Below are 17,687 nucleotides of genomic sequence, written 5' to 3'. Positions count from 1 at the left end.
GATGTTAGTTTTCCCCCCTTTTATATCTAATATCAGTAGTATGGTAATATAACTCATTAACAATATAAAGTAAAGACCTAGAGTCTTTTGATTTGAGGTCCTTGGTTTATGACCTTGAAATTGAGCTCAAGGTCATATGTTATTTTAACATTCAAGATTTTGACCTTTGCTTTTATCTCATATGTATTCATGTTAAAGCTATTAGACTTTTTGCATTAGGTTGCAAGCAATATGACGTTGAAAAAGCTAACCGGAAGTGACCTTTTGCAAACCGGAAGTAGCTAATTTTTGTAATAAATTATTGTAAAAGTATGTAAAACCATATATTTTTGGAATCAGCGTCAAGTAATCTATAGGACAGTACCGGAAGTAACATATTTTGAACTGGAAGTAGAAAATTATCTCCCTTATTTATATCTTTTTGTATACAAACCTTATATTTTTGGAATTAGCGTACAATAAGTTGTCATTTGACGCTGAAATTGACATTTAAAACCAAATTTTAATATTTTCATATAAAAAAAAATCATTACTGGTGGAAAGACCATCAATAGTTCTCTGAACAATTGGTTTTTAATTAAGGTCTTTCCTTTTTCTATAAGGAAAGACCTTACTGTATTTCTTCTGATTATTATTAGGTCTTTCCACTTTTCCGTGGAAAGACCTATTGGATTTCTTCTTCTGATTATTTTTTTTTTTCTTCCGCCTAATTTTTTTCCCTCGCTGTTTTTTGTTTCGCAAGATGTCGCCTAGATTTTTAGAATATGATATCAAACAGTTTATACGCTTTTGAAACCAACTCTGCTTAACCGAATACTTTCCCAAATAAGAGTTATCTCCCCGAACACTATTGTTCTTGTTATCTCTAAGGCTTCGCAACCTTATAAGAAACCGACAAATTTATTTTTCCAAATTGCTCGTTATATCCTCAGGATGTTCTGTTTTATTTTGACCGAAGCCGAATATAGATTCCATATGAGAGTTATCCCCTCTTTTATGTTTGATATGAGAATATGCATTTCTAACTGGTAAACCATAAGTGATAGAGACCTAGGGTCTTTTGATTTGAGATCCTTGTTCCAAAAACAGGAAAATAAGGTCAAGGTCAAAGGTCAAGGTCATATTATAAATTTTGATTTTGGCTTATTTTCACTTATTTTCAAAAGCCGTATAACTTGTCAACAAATTATTTTTACTAAATTGTTAGTTGCGACATGTCGTAACACGTAAATTTTAGTCGAAACAGTACGTAGACATTTGATGCCAGTTTTGCCCCCTTTTATATCTATTATTAGTTGTAAGGTAATACAACTCATTAACAATATATAGTAGAGGCCTAGAGTCTTTTGATTTGAGGTCCTTGGTTGATGACATCGAAATTGAGCTCAAGGTCATTGGCAAATGTAACGTTCTAGATTTTGACCTTTGCTTTTACCTCATATGTATACATGGTCAAGACATGGGACTTTTTAAATTAGGTTGCAAACAATGTGATCTAGAAAAAGACAACCGGAAGTGACCTTTTGTAAACCGGAAGTAGCTATATTTTGTACTTAATTAATGAAAAAGTATATAGAACCATATATTTTTGGAATCAGTGTCAAGTAAACAATAAAAAATTACCGGAAATAACATATTTTAAACCGGAAATAAAAAATGATCTCCCTTATTTATATCTTTCTGTATAGAAACCATATATTTTTGGAATAAGCGTTCAATAAGCTGTCATTTGACGATAAAATTGACATTTAAAACCAAACTTTTATACTTTCATATAAAAAAAAGGTCTTAACTGGTGGAAAGACCATCAATGGTTCTCTGAACAATTGGTTTTTAATTATTATTATTATTCTTTCCGCCAAACTTTAACGAAATTTCCAAAAAAGTACGCGACATGTTGAAATGATATTAGGTATCTAGTATCGGTTGACCAAAAGCTATCTTGTGGTGAGGGCACGACCCCGTAACATTACCTTTATAGGGGTTATCTCCACTAACACTGAAAAACTTGTTATCATTCTAACTCTATAACCATAATAGGTAGAAAAAAAACAAAGGTTGGAATTTGTTCAGAAACAGACCCTGGTGCTTCGTTACATTTGAATCGAAAAGATTCAACGACTCATTGGTAGGGTTATGCCCCTTTGAAAATTAAAAAATGTCGGTTGGCCACTAAAACTCAAAAACTGTAAGTTGTAACCACCTAGGATCATCACCAATGATCATCAATTCACATGAACATGAAAATTGATCTAAAGTCAAAGGTCAAGGTCATGACCTAGATTTTGACCTTAGCTTGTTATCGGATTTATTAAATAACCGTAAAAGATGGCTGATAAAATATAACTGAGAAAATATGTGTCTTGTCGAGATCTACATTTGTTATGTTGAATTGAAAATCATTGGACCAACTGTTATGGAACTAGGGCACCAAAACTGTTTTTTGGGTCCGAAATGATGATTGCTTATAACTCAAAAGTGGTTAGAGATAGAAAGAAACTTTGAATTGCAAAAATGATCAGCATAATAAGATCTACAAAGTTAGGTCAAGGTCAGAGGTCAAGTCCCTAGGAACGACATAAAACACCATAGCAACCATATATTTTTGAACTTAGAAGGCTATGAACAATATAAATATGAATAAAGGCAACAGTAGTATACCGCTGTTCAAAACTCATAAATCCATGGACAAAAAACAAAATCGGGGTAACAAACCAAAACCGAGCGAAACGCATTAAATATGACATTTTTATTACTGGAAATGACATTTTTGTCCCTAGCAACGACATACAAGTCCTTAGCAATCACTTATTTTTTTAACTTTAAATACTATGAATAGTACATATGACATTTTTAATAACTTATTTTAATATATTTATCCTTAGGAATGATTTTTGCCCTAAGCAACCACGTATGAACATAAAAGTCCTTAGAAACCATATATTTTTTAACTAAGAAGGCAATTGATAAAAGAAAAAAGGAAAGACCATTCAATTGTTCATGAACAATTGACTTTTTAATTGATATTACTTTTCTTTTTAACATTTATAGCTGTAAATCTTTAAACTGTTCGCAGTTGGGTTTTTTTAATAGCAGAATCGATAATGTTATACATTTAGAGATATAAGTCATAAAATTTCCACATTTCTAAGATGTTCGATGGTCAGGTTTGATCGTATATGTCATGGCATTCTCTTAACTGGCTATACTAGACATTGGTTAATCAATTATGTTCAATACTCCATTAAAGAAAATGCGAGTGTATATCGAATACTTAAATAATTTTAACAGCATGTCAATAAAAGGAAGTCAGTTATCACAAGTTAAAACATAGAATCCGATTAAATTAAAAAAAACTAATTATGAATGCAATCAACCAAATTACAATGACAGACATAACAGCTTTTATATGATATCTTAAAAAGTGACTTACTGTCCTTGCATAAAACTCAGTGAATTTTGCCACAAAACAACCAAATACTAGAATATTCCTTTGCTGTTAGAAAGTTTGCCTCATTATCTTATCAGCTATTTAAATATATTGCAAAAAGCAAAATGAAACCAAGAAATATACACGGATTTATTAGATTGGATAATCGGCAAACTCTTGTTGGCTCCTTATTCAAGGCTTTATTTTTAAAGTATCGAAATGTTCGACAATAGTATATTCTTTGCCAGATACAAACAATTAGCTTTTTAAAACACAAATAAACGTATGCTTAATTGTAAACGTAATGAGAATGCATCTGTCTTTTTAAATATAGTTGAAAAGACTTGTAGAAAATCTGATTCTATCGCAGTTGTATGCATGATGCCTTAAAATGAACAGAAATGAACAGAAATGTAAATACCCTCTGCTACCTCCTGGTGAGAATCCATGACAACGATAACGTCTGCAATTGTTTGATCTATTCCCCGTTGCCTGGCAACCATAAGGCCTTTTGGTTCTTCGTTTCTGATAACACGTACATTGTAAAGATGAGATAAGTAAATATCAAGTTTGGTTTTTAATTCCCCTAAATCAAATAAAAAAATAAACAATTTTAATATTTATTTTTGATGCATGATGCCATTGGAAATAAACTTATAGATACCAGGATTAAAATTTTGTGGTTGCGCCAGACGCGCGTTTCGTTTATAAAAGACTCATCAGTGACGTTCGAATTAAAAAAAAAGGCCAAATAAAGAACGAAGTTGAAGAGCATTGATGACCAAACATTCCTTAAAGTTTAGCCATATACAGCTGAGATTATCTATTCATGAAGTAGAAAAAACTTTGTTTTTCAAAAATTCAAAGTTTTGTCAACAGTAAAATTATAATTATGACCATTTTTACAAACACTAAATGTTTTTTCCTCTGTATACCTGTATACTCGTAATTCAGATGCACATTCAAAAACAAACGCTTTACATGCTAGTAACGCGATACAAATAACGAAGTTTTGTAACTCGTCCTCTTGTTAACTATACAGTTTGTGTTCACACATGGTTGTCAATACAATGGAATTTTATGCGACTGTTATAAATACGAATGAGAGGTTTAGCTAACAATAAGGCCAGGTTTAATCCACCATTTCTACATAAGAAAATGCCTGTACCAAGTCAGGAATATGTCAGTTGTTATCCATTCGTTTGAGCGTTTAGGGATTTTCCGTTTAAAAATTTCCTTGGTATTTGTATTTGTGTGATTTACTTTCTATTACAACTTAATTGTTTTTATCAAATGGAAAATGTCAAATGTAACAGGAGACCTCATATGACTTTTTGATAATTCGAACAGTTTTAGTAGTGTTATTCTGATGATCGGAATAAGTCAGAAATTAGTTGGTTGGGCCTGGCGATGTCGATAATCGATTGGGATTTTGTTTAATCGATTGTCGTTAAAGTTTCCGGACTTTTAGCTTATTAACTTCCGGTCCGTTTGCGGTTTGCATTTTATATGCGCAGTCAAACAAATAATAACAAAAAATATCAGGATCGATGACAATAACAATGTCAAACATCCTATAATTAAAGACATAACCAATTTCCTTCTTTAGAAACGTGACAAATGCATTGACTATAAATATTTGCAGATTGATGGAATTTTATTTAAAATTAATAACTTTGTATGAAATACTTTCTTTCAATACCGGTACTTGTTACTTGAGAGCGTACATAAAATCATTCTAATTTTAGACAAAATAATTTCTTTGCTTCATTAGAACGTGTTGCAAATTGCCTTTTATTAATGTTTTATCCATTTGTAGCATCAAAAACGTCATATTCCTTTCCAAATTGCTTGCCAAACATCGTTTATTTTTGTAAATTTTCCGAAATTTGTTTGCAATATTGAAAAATATTAGAATCACGAATCGGATACGGTTCAACTATGTAATAATTCCGCATTCTTGCAATTATAAGTTCAGTTGCACGAATGACACAATCGACAGAAAATAATGATCACAAAAGTGAAAAAAAGCAGTCTACACGAATTAACAGACATTGGCTTAATCTCCTTTGTTTACTGTATATATTATAATGAAAATGCATTTTTTTTTTTAATGTTAATCTTAAATTTCTTAAAGTTAAAAACTTTATATATCTTTTCTTAATTAGAAGCATTCAAATGTTTATACAGCTATGTTATTGAAATTGTATTGTGAGTTACACCATTGAAATTTAGAAATGTTAGTGTCACTGTTGGTAATTAATGTTGTAATTATGAGATAAAATATGTTCAATATGAATCTTGATTCTTATTAATTCATTGTTTTAACTGCTAAATAGATAGTTATCAAAGGTACCAGGATTATAATTTTATACCCCAGAATATGAAAAGGAAACAAAAGATCAAATATGAATATATAAACTCTGCAATGATATCGAATATACACGTTAGACATGTACAATGAGACTAAATGCATGATTTCATTTAAAAAAAGGGTAAGGTATTATGATGCGATTATAACCGATAGTCGGTTGGTTGCTGTCAACCGATTGTAATAGTTTATCAGTTGGAAATTTCAACCGATTATCCAACACTAAGTTTTAGTCGGTCTGTTCGTGTTCGACTGCTCGAAGTTCGACTGTTTATAAGTTCTTAAACTGTATTTCTTCATAAAGATAAAGAAAGAGATTAAAATAAGACACACCATTTTTTGAACCATCGTCTACCAGAATGATTTCTCTCAGTAGGTATGAAGGCGTTCTATCTAGTATACTATGTACGGTTCTTAGAAGAACGCTCCAACTTTCATCTCGAAACGGTATTATAACGCTGACAGGTGGTAGTTTAAAAATATCATATGACTTTGTGCACCTAAAAAATAAAAAAAAAAACATGTAAATAATATCATGTATCATTTTTGCAAAATCAATATTCAAACTAATTCAGTTTAGGTTTAGTTTTATACTACAAACTCAGCTGAAAATTAATGAAAATCTTACAACGGAATTTTCTACTTCAAACGAATTTGATGATTGTGTTATCATTTCGGTTTTATGATGAGGGTTTACGAATATGTGTATGTTTATTTGAAAATATTTTTAATTTCAAAATTTAATTTTTGCCACTTTGATAATTAAAGTTAAGTCGGCAAGATAGTGGTCAGTAGGCTTGGGATTCTAAAATACTTACCCATTGTAAATTGTATCATGTGGTAAACTTCTGTGAAAAGAGATTAGATCGCTGACGAAGACATTATATCCATGCTTGTTCTGGTCTTTCTCGTATTGCCTTCTTTCTTCGTTTGAGAATAAACTCAAGTCTAAAAAAACAGCTTGACCAAGTTCACCTAGAAAAGATAACAAAGGAAAAAGTTGCACGTTACAAAAACTTTGAGATCCTGCAAACAGCCATTTCACTTTACAAATATAGATGTACAAATAATATCAATATCCTCTAAAATACCTTTTTTGATGTCTTCCATCTTTTTTTTTATTAGCGAAACTACTATTAAAGTCAACCGATATGAAACAGTAGGAAAGTTTGATGAGACTTGCTTATTTTTGCCCTGTTTCTAAATATTTTTTTCGAAAAATAACTAAAAAATATGTGGTGTACATATCGATGAAATGGCAATCGTGAGACACAGTTTATAAAAAGTGTGCATGTTGTTCGACAAAAACAGATTAAGAGTGCATAGTAATAATAACATGACATATTTGATGTGGAAATAAGAATTAAAGAACGACATGGAAAAGCGTACCGAAATCATCTATTTGTTGTGTTATTTGTGAATGTTACTGCATATAGAAAACAATTGTCCTACAATCAAATATGGACCTTTAAAACACGTTTCCAGTCATATTTTACAACAAGTCAACAATTTTATGAGTTAGATAATTTTTTTTTCAAAGTTGAGAAAAATGTTGCTGTTATCATCATGTGCCCTGTGATAAGAGTAGGCATTTTTAATTTCATTTTCTTGTGTATAATTCGGAGTTTAGTATGGCGTCCATTATCACTGAACTAGTATGCATATTTGTTTAGGGGACAACTGAAGGACGCCTCCGGGTGCGAGAGTTTCACGCTACATTGAAGACCCATTGGTGGCCTTCGGCTGTTGTCTGCTCTATGGTCGGGTTGTTGTCGCTTTGACACATTCCCCATTTCCATTCTCAATTTTATTTATTTATTTTCTTAAAATGATCATTTTCTTAACACTAATACACACTAAAAATAACACAACATAATTTAAAACGTTGTTGCAACAGGTTAAGTGTTAAATAATTGTTACTACCTGAAAATGAAGACAAAGTATTGTAGATTATTTTAAATGCCTGGACTGCTGGAAATCTTTTTGCGAAGGTTAATCTTAGTACGTTTCGTAGAATAACTTCAATACCGATGTAAAGAATTTATTAGATAAAATTTCCGATGACAAAAAGAAGAAAGAAAAAAAAAAGAAAAAAAGACTTGATAAAAGAAAATTTGGTTCCAATTCCATTAAGCGATGTTGACTTTATGACCTTACATTAATTTCCAAATCCTTTTAAGATTCATTTTGTCACATTACTTCTTTCGTTTCTTATTATGGATACACCCCTGGCTTTCATATGTTTTGGTTTCAAAGTTCCAGGTGAGTGCTTCGGACGCACGAAATTAATAATGTTTGTATTTGTTTCATTTACTAGCACTGGGTTGACACCATGAGTTCATGATACCTGTTGGTTCCGGAGGATATCATCAGTTCAGTATTCAGTGCTTTGGTAATGGTATAATGTATAGCTTGCTATCTTAAATTTTCCATTCACATATGATTTGACTTACCAATTGATTTGAATCGAGCGCAACTAATGAGTCTTATGTAGACAAAACGCGTTTCTAGCGTTCAATTAAAAGCCTATTAACTTTGCTTTGTTTTAACAATCGTTAAACAAAACATAATATTCATACTTGTTTGCAATTTTTTGTAAAAAAAACCCTCACAATTTTGTTAAAAGCTTTGGTAAAGATATGTTTTCATTGTGTATAAGGCGATTACATATTATAACAAATCCTATTAACTATTATTACGTACATTCATTTGCTGATTCTTATTTTATAACGCAAACCTGGTTGATACTGGTTAAAACTGGTTTTTGCCAATAGTTACTGGATCATGTACACTCCAATATCGAAAGGATGGTATTTAACAAAAACCAAACCCTGAGTCCCGAAATTTGTTATTTCCCAACTTAACCAATGAGTTTACTAAACACATGAAACAGGACTTACGCCCTTTCATATAAATATGTATATACTAAATATTTAAGAACGTTATATTGAAAAAATGAGTTAAACGAACAGAGCAAAGATCCGGACTACAATATTTTGGAATCTAAATTTGTTTTCAAGAAAATGAAGATACATATATAGGCTGGCAGAATTACCCTCGAAAATGAATTTTTAATGATTTCAGACGCTTTTATCTTTCGAGATCTAAAAGAAAAGTCTATGTTAAGTGTGGTTTGCTAATAAAGAGGATGTCAGGGAACTCTATTTTTATAGATTGTTTTCATTTGTCCTACACTTTTCTATTCTGGGGAAGCATACCAACGACAATTTATATGACGTTATCATTTAATTTTCTTGTTATCTGAATTTTGGTTACCATTATATCGATATATATACTTTTACAATATATAAATCATTTGTTTGATTTTATACATTAAATGTTTGATTTTCTACATTTAATGTTTGATTTTCTACATTAAATGTTTGATTTTATACATTAAAAGTTTGATTTTATACATTAAATGTTTGATTTTCTACATTAAATGTTTAATTTTCTACATTAAATGTTTGATTTTCTACATTAAATGTTTGATTTTCTACATTAAAAATTTGATTTTCTACATTAAATGTTTGATTTTATACATTAAAAGTTTGATTTTCTACATTAAATGTTTGATTTTCTACATTAAATGTTTGATTTTCTACATTAAATGTTTGATTTTATACATTAAATGTTTGATTTTATACATTAAAAGTTTGATTTTCTACATTAAATGTTTGATTTTCTACATTAAATGTTTGATTTTCTACATTAAAAATTTGATTTTCTACATTAAATGTTTGATTTTATACATTAAAAGTTTGATTTTATACATTAAATGTTTGATTTTCTACATTAAATGTTTGTTTTTCTACATTAACAGGATAAATCAATGCACTAAAACACTATTGAATTTAAAAAAGTGTACTCGCTTAACTCGTTATCCTATTCCAAATTGTTTTCCAGCAGGCTGACGGGACAGAGACTTAAATACATACTTCAAGCAAATCAATTTCTTATCTTTACGGGGATTTATTTTCAATGAAATTTATTGATATGCTTCTTCAAGATCAAAACGTGTTTTCCCATCCCGAAAGTCAGTTGGTTTTAACTCCTTTTTTTCAAATAAAAAAAGATTCATTATATTTTTAAGCTCTATAATGTTAATAGAAAGCATACACATATTATTGTATTGTATACATGCATTACAATTTAAATGACCTTAGAAAAAAGTAAAATCGCAATAGAAAAAAAATTAGATGAAAGTTCCAAACGGCAAGTCACTAATAAGATAACCAAATCAAAAGCTCAACCAAATCAAACGAATTGATAACAACTGTCACTTTCCTGACTTGGTACAGGCATTTTCTTTTGTAGATAATTGTGGATTAAACCTGGTTTTATAGCTAGCTAAACCTCTTAATAATATGACAGTCGCATAAAATTCCATTATATTGTCAACGATGAGTGAACAAAACAAACAAACACAATAGGTAAAAATACAACGTCTTATTATATCTATATATACAAAGCACATAAGCAAAAATTAAAGACAAGAGCACAAAAATGTATCATAGACCAATAACAGTATGGCGGGATATACCGAGTCACGTCAAATAGATATCACCAAAAACAAAGTAAATAGTAAAGGTAATATCCAAGCAGACAAATAAAATGTTATTAAGAGAATTAACAACATCAGTACCCAGAATGTTTACTCCAAGACAATCGTGTAATATTTTTAAAGCTGATACAGAAATAACTGTACAGAATTTTCAAAATGCCATCTTATTCGTTTTTACCTTCTTAACGTTAGAGCGTCAGTCGGATTTATTTATTTCAATTATTCGCCTACATGAATTAAAGCAATTCTGTATTGAAGACATTCGTGCATCATTCATGCTTTAACAGTTTCTGACCTGGTCCTTAAGTCTTGTTATGTAATCTCTATTTGGTCTTACAACCATTTTTCTGTTAACGCTTAACTGGCCTACCACCATTTCAATGTTATGTTTTACCTCGTCCGGAAGTCCTATTATCTAACTATTACATGGCTCTACTATATTTCTGTGTTTTCTCTTCCATGTCCCTATGATCATTCTATGTAATTTCAAGCCTGGTCATAAAGTCCTATTATGTAATCGCTTACCTGGTCCTACTTTCATTCTTTGTAATCTCTGATTAGAATCGTTTCCAAATCTTCTATTTCCCACAATTTCTTTCCATGTAAAATAATTGTTAAGACAAGATAAAATAACAACTAAGAATACTATACAACAGTAATTCCAAATTAGTTTCATTTGTAAAAAAATCCTAGTTTAAGGTGAAAAGTAAATATTTCTTTTATTGTATAATTGCACACTATTAGACATGTTACGAAAAGGTATATTCACGACGCTGAGGTTGATAAAATACAATTTAAATGTGGGGACTGTGTCAAAGCACAAAAAAGATTAACATTGAATATGATTTAAAAACTGCATTGATCCTTTTGGAGGCAATTCCGTATGGAACGAATATTCAATAACATTTGTACTATAAGAAAAATATAAGAAATAAATATTAACGATTTCCATAATATTTTTAAGAAACTATAATGCAAAAAAAAATGGGAGGAGGAGGGGATCATGTTAATGCAGTAGATGTGCGGGGTAACGGAGACACGGGGTACATACATGCCCTTAATATACCTTGCCCATTATCTTAATTTTTAATAGCTAATCACTAGTGATTTTTGGGCCCTGTATAGCTTGCTATTTGGTGTGAACAAAGGATCCGTGTTGAAGGCAGTACCTTGACCTATAATGGTGTAATTTTATAAATTGTTACATGGATGGAGAATTATCTCATTGGCACTCAAACCACATCTTCCTATATCTACTTGCAAATGATCTGAATAACTATAATTTGTTTTATACCTACTCGCGAATATATATGTATATAATGGTCATTTATATATAGTTACGAAAAGTAAACAAAGGAGTGTATGTATTTAGAACCAGTTGTTTGCCGCCTAAATTTTTTTATCTAATGGGATCTGTTTTAAAACACATAAAACACGATTTTAATTCAATTTTAGTTTTAGAAAATTTACTGCCGGCCATATAGCGTCCTTTATTTCCTTTCAAGTTTATCTTAAATTAAACAGTTTCAACTCAATTTGTTGTTTCCTTATAAGGGGTTTTTGATTGATTGATTGTTGATTGCTTAACGTACAGTGGCAAATATTTTATGCATGTTCAGAACGATAAGAGGTTTGAGTAAAATACGACTCACTACTCACCGGTTGAATATCCCTACAGAGTTTCAAAAGCATTGCATAATAACTTTGCATTTACACCTTAACACCACTTTATGCAGACATTGCATTCATACACAGGTTATTTAGGACAACAGAAATTATAAGATTTATTGGAAGTTGTTTCCTAGGACACCAAAATGATGCCCAACAGTATAATCTATAATAATTGTCTTTAATTGGACCAGGTTTGGAGTTAGATTTCCCCTAAAATTTTGTCATCTTAGCGGATAAAATTTATCCATGTCGATCGCCCCTCGTTACCCCTTACATATCATAAAAGCAATTGTCATATAGGATGTTACATAATGATGTTCTAGATAAATGTGATTTGAATTTACCAAGATGCACAGGATTCAAATGTTACCTGTTTAAATCTAGAATCAATGTTTTGACACCGTCCCCAATTTTAAAGTGTTATTTGTCAACCTCAGCGTCGAGAATATACCTTTTCGTAACATGTCTATTTTAAGACACAAACATATTGCTTTTTATTGAAACTTAAGAATATTGTTTGTGTTACTTAAATCTGTATGATAAAACGATTTGTCATTTAACGCACATGTTACAATAATTTTATTTCCATTGAAAAAAATTATCGACAAGGACAAAATAAGTCCAGTGAAAGAATGAACTGTCGTAATCTTATAAATCTTATAAATCATACGCATAGCTACTGAGAAGACAATAAGACCATGATACCATCTTTTGAAATATAGCATGTTATAATGTAAAGTGCACAAAATACGTACACGTGTAGTTTTTTTTATCTTAACAAAGAGGATTAACTTTCATAGAAATATATTTATTAAATCTTCATATTTCTAGTTGAATACACTTTCTTGTTGAATATACTTGATTAACTTTATCATATTTGCATTATATGTAGTAGCATGGTATTTTGTATGTTCCATTCAATAAAAATTGATATAGACAGTAAAATATATAGATAGTTTTTATAATTAAAATTGTGGTATGTAATCTACTATGGATTCATTATTATTCGAGAGATTCTTGAATAACTTAAGTACAAGTGAGCAATACATTCAAATGTCCGACATACTATAAATTTTGTGGGCTTGTATGCAGTTTTTGGCAAATCAACGAAATCAAATATCCACGAAAGTGCAAGTTTTCGTCAATCCGTGAAAATTGGTACCCACGAAAAAAAAATGAATCCACAGTATCACACAACTATTTTAATGAATTGTTCATCTTTAAAGACCATTCTTGAATGAAATTATATTTAAGTTTTGGCTAAATATTTAATGCAACTCAAAGTTTCTGAAATAGATTTGACCATGCAATATCTTTAACAGTTCAAAAGAGGGACGAAAGATACCAAAGGGAAAGTCAAACTCATAAATCTAAAACAAACTGACAACGCCATGGCTAAAAATGAAAAAGACAAACAGAAAAACAATACTACACATGACACAACATAATAAACTAAAGAATAAACAACACGAACCCCACCAAAAACTAGGGGTGATCTCAGGTGCTCTGGAAGGGTAAGCAGATCCTGCTCCACATGTGGCACCCGTCGTGTTGCTTATGTGATTACAAATCCGGTAAATAGTCTAATTCGGTAGGTCACATTCATGAAAGGGAAGGGGATTGTAGTTACGACGTAAGGAACATATCCGATATCATTTGTGAAACGGTTATTCCATAACGGTCAACTTGATAGCTTACTAATACTCCCACTTGTATGACTGTTGCTTAAAGTTGAAGATACCAGGTTACAACTTGCCGTTTCCGAATCTAATGCATCATTGCCCTTATTTTCAAAAGTGTTCACCAAAATGTCCTGATTGGTTTAAAATGTCATACACAATGGGAATTTAAATAATGAAGTGACGTTATTTTCATTTTAGGATACGAACAATGAAATTATCCATGATTCTTTAAATTCTAAAACGGCCAATTATGTACGTCAGAACCGCGTTTATTGTTCATATGATGCTCGACCCAAAACAATTAACATGTCAAATATAGAATGAGGTGAATCGAGTGCCCGACATTCCGAAAGGTATTGGAAAATGCAGTTAAAGTTATCTTTTCCCATAAAAGATAGAATATCGAACGTTGTTTATAAACAGATAATCTGTAGATATGGCATTATTAGTGATGATTCCTGTCAATACAGAAGTGCTGAATTCATTTCATCTGCTATGTAATATATATGTTACAGGCATTTTCTAAATCTAGTCAAGTTCGATAATGACGATTTTAACTTTTACCGTTCAGGAGTTATGGTTTATGAAAGATTGAAAAATGGTGTTTCCAGTCATGTCGTTGCATTTAATCATGAACCATTCAACCAAAGCATTTTAAATTTTGATATGTTGTTACTCATGACCAAAAATGGAGGTTAAATTTGATATTGACGATTTTCATTTGCACCGTTTAGGAGTTATGATTTTTGTGATATTGAAAAATGCCAAAACACAAACAAATGTTAATAAATCCGGTTTGCTGTCACTCTGACAGCCTCTTGTTAGAGAATAAATTAATTCTACCGAACTGATGATGAACTGAAAGTTATTTTCTTTGCAGGCATTTGTGTTTATGTCCACGTTTGTCACATGCATCTCAGGGATATCCTTTTTGTACAAATTGCCTGAAACTGAACAGGCAATTTGTTGAATTTTGATTAAAAATTTCAGTCATTTTTACTCATTTTGTATAATGCCCGTCCAAGTTAGGCATTCTATAAATTGATTGAAATTTTAGTCATTTTACAAAATGCCTAAATTCAGAAAATGTCTGTAACATATATATATATATATATATGTCGTGTACAAGTTGCGATTTTGTACAAGTTATAACCTGTACAAAATATTGCTTAAACATGGGTTTAACTTGTACAAACTTGAAAAATAAAGATATGTTTCTATTATTGCAACCTCAAGAATATGTTCATCATTTTTTATTATTCATTCATATTAGTGTGTTTAGTCCTTTTTTGAAACAGTTAATGTCCAGGGGTCGGTATTGCGAAGCACTCCTAAGACATAAGATATATCTTAGGAGTTTTGACATGTTTTATGATCCTCGTCAACCTACAAATATTTAGCAGGAAACGAGAATTGATGATGTGATAATAAATGAGTGTAATTTATATGAATGAATTTATGACTATCATAAGACCATCATTAGACACCTCTCGTGTAGTCCTAACTTTATGACCAACTTTAAGACATGTTCTAATTTAGGAATACTTTGTGAAAACCACTTAGGAGTAAGATATGTCATAAGACCATCCTAAAAAGTAAAATCACAAAAATACAGAACTGAAAATTCAAAATGGAAAGTCTCTAATTAAATGGCAAAACAAAATGATAAAACTCATCAAACGAATGGACAACAACTGTCATATTCCTGACTTGGTACAGGCATTTTCAAAAATTTAGTCCTAAGACAGTTTTGTGAAACTAGCCAGAGATGCATAGTTTTTATGATTTCTTTGTACCTTTTAAAACACACATGCAGTCCACAAACACTATTCAGTATTCTTATCTGCTGAATTATAATTGTGAGTGTCCACTTTGAATGCAATTGTAAAATACTTTCATTCTAGTTGACACTAAAAGACGCGTAAGAGGATAGCCAGGATAGATTTCTCTACAAACAATACCCTGATTTCAAAGTCGAGGATATATATTTAATACACCAAAATGACATTCGCCTCATGAAATGATATGTATAAAAAAAAATAAAAAATTTGAGGTATAAATTTACATAAGTCTTGCTGAAGGCCAAAAAAGTTGAAGAGTAGATTCAAAGATAGTTATAATGCAATGAAAACAATTTCAGCTCTCTCTTGCTTTTAAAGAGTAAGCATATCAGACATTGCTCTAGTTTTTGAATACTATAAAAAAAAAAGGGGAGGAGTATTACGCAAAATTTTAAGGCATTGTTCTTAAACATTTCAGATGAATTTAGTTACTAGTATGTAATAAAATTGAGAAAGGAAATAAGGAATGTGTCAAAGCGACAACAACCCGACCATAGAGCAGACAACAGCCTAAGGCCACCAATGGGTCTTCAATGTAGCAAGAAACTCCCGTAGCCGTAGGCGTCATTCAGCAGTATTGTCATTAAGGAAATGTATGCTTTTATTTAACAGTGTGACACTGATGTAAGCCATGATGGACTGCATAAAACATACAATTACATGAAAACACATTATAATCCAACATAAGTCACAAAGCCTAAATTTTTGAAACTCTGTGATCATTGTCCTCTAAAGAAAAAAAAAATGTTCTGGCCTATTGATTGTTGTTCTTTATTATTAAACAAATTTGAATGTCTTTTCTGTTTCATTTAGGTTTATCTTAATTTTTGTACTAGTTAAAACCATTTTTAACCAATATTTCGTACATGTTTTAACATGTACGAGGTAACTTTGTACATGTTATAACTTGTATTTTTGCATTATACAAGTTATAACATGTACAATATTTTTGTACGTGTTATAACCTGTACAAAATCGCAACATGTACACAACATATAAATGACGAAAAAATCACACTATATCATTGCCAAAAATGTACAGAAAGTACGATCTATTATTTTTGTCATATAAATAAATCGAAAATTAAAAAAAAAAATGTTTTCTTTAATATTTACGAGCATATTTAAATTAGAGCTCCTTTCTACAGAATATTCAAGTTGATATAAATCCAAAAGGAATAACAGTTACTTATATAATTTTTCGATATTCAAAATGCTTCTAAACTTCCATAAAAGTCCGTGAGATTTATAGGTTTCTAAATCAACGACCGAAAATTGGATATCGCTTGATACAAACTCGAGTATATCTAATTTAATGAAATAATTAACTAGCCTTTGGCAAGTTTATTATTCCTATTTAGGGACGACATCAAAAGTTCAATGAAGGATAAAAAACTTAATTCACATAGTTTTTTCACTGACCCCCACACCCCCCTCTTAACTTAATTTGGGAAAAATTGATTTACCTATATGGATATATGTAAAATCGATTTTAAATTAACAAAACTTGCAGCAATGTAACCCCCCACCCCCAAACTATTTGATTTAAGTTTTTTATCCTACATCGATCTTTTGATGTCGTCCCTTAAATTAAATAACAAAAGATAAAAAACAAGTTGTTAAACCTATTTCTCTTATGGACAACACTCCCATTGTGTTAAATAAAAATTCTGCAAATCGTTATCAAGTCTTTTGTACATTTTAGAATGACGTCATATGTCCTCTTTCAGAGTAAATTTTTTACATCAGACATAATTAGACCTTTTCTACGATTAAGAATGTAATCAAATTGGACACACGAAGATTTCCAATTGAAAAATGTTATTTTTTTTGTATATAATTGAAGAAATCACATAGGTCATTTACCAAGGACGAAATGTACATCGTCGTAACTTCTGGAGGTCAATAATGACATAACAAATAGCTAATGGAAATGCCGTAATATCGCTTTATGATGCTGGATAAGCCCATGAATTAACGCAGAATTTCATATCACATTTTCGTATCACACTACTTGCAGTGTGGTACTCGAAATATCAATGTACTAGTATGCAAGAAATAGATAACAGAACAGAACCTTAAGAGAAGGGCAATTGACGTACCTGTAACCTTAGCGTAATCAACCTTAA

General features: G+C 30.7%; 1 protein-coding gene across 1 annotated transcript in view; it reads right to left on the bottom strand.

Annotated features, from left to right (window-relative positions):
- Window positions 1–11,064, bottom strand: part of LOC143062649 (polypeptide N-acetylgalactosaminyltransferase 5-like) — a 51,827-nt gene extending 40,763 nt beyond the window's left edge. Inside the window, exons 1-4 of the mRNA XM_076234336.1 lie at window positions 10,891–11,064; window positions 6,620–6,776; window positions 6,135–6,301; window positions 3,852–4,016 (exon numbers count right to left, since the gene is read on the bottom strand). Of these exons, the coding sequence (XP_076090451.1) occupies window positions 3,852–4,016; window positions 6,135–6,301; window positions 6,620–6,776; window positions 10,891–11,041 (640 nt within the window). The 5' untranslated portion in view covers window positions 11,042–11,064. The remainder of the gene's footprint in view (window positions 1–3,851; window positions 4,017–6,134; window positions 6,302–6,619; window positions 6,777–10,890) is intronic.
- Between the last annotated feature and the right edge of the window lie 6,623 nt (window positions 11,065–17,687).

The sequence above is a fragment of the Mytilus galloprovincialis genome, chromosome 2, assembly GCF_965363235.1.
Source record: "Mytilus galloprovincialis chromosome 2, xbMytGall1.hap1.1, whole genome shotgun sequence".
In the NCBI taxonomy this organism is placed as follows: domain Eukaryota; kingdom Metazoa; phylum Mollusca; class Bivalvia; order Mytilida; family Mytilidae; genus Mytilus; species Mytilus galloprovincialis.
The sequence above is the reverse complement of the archived record's forward strand: the minus strand, read 5'-3'. Positions and strand labels throughout refer to the sequence as shown.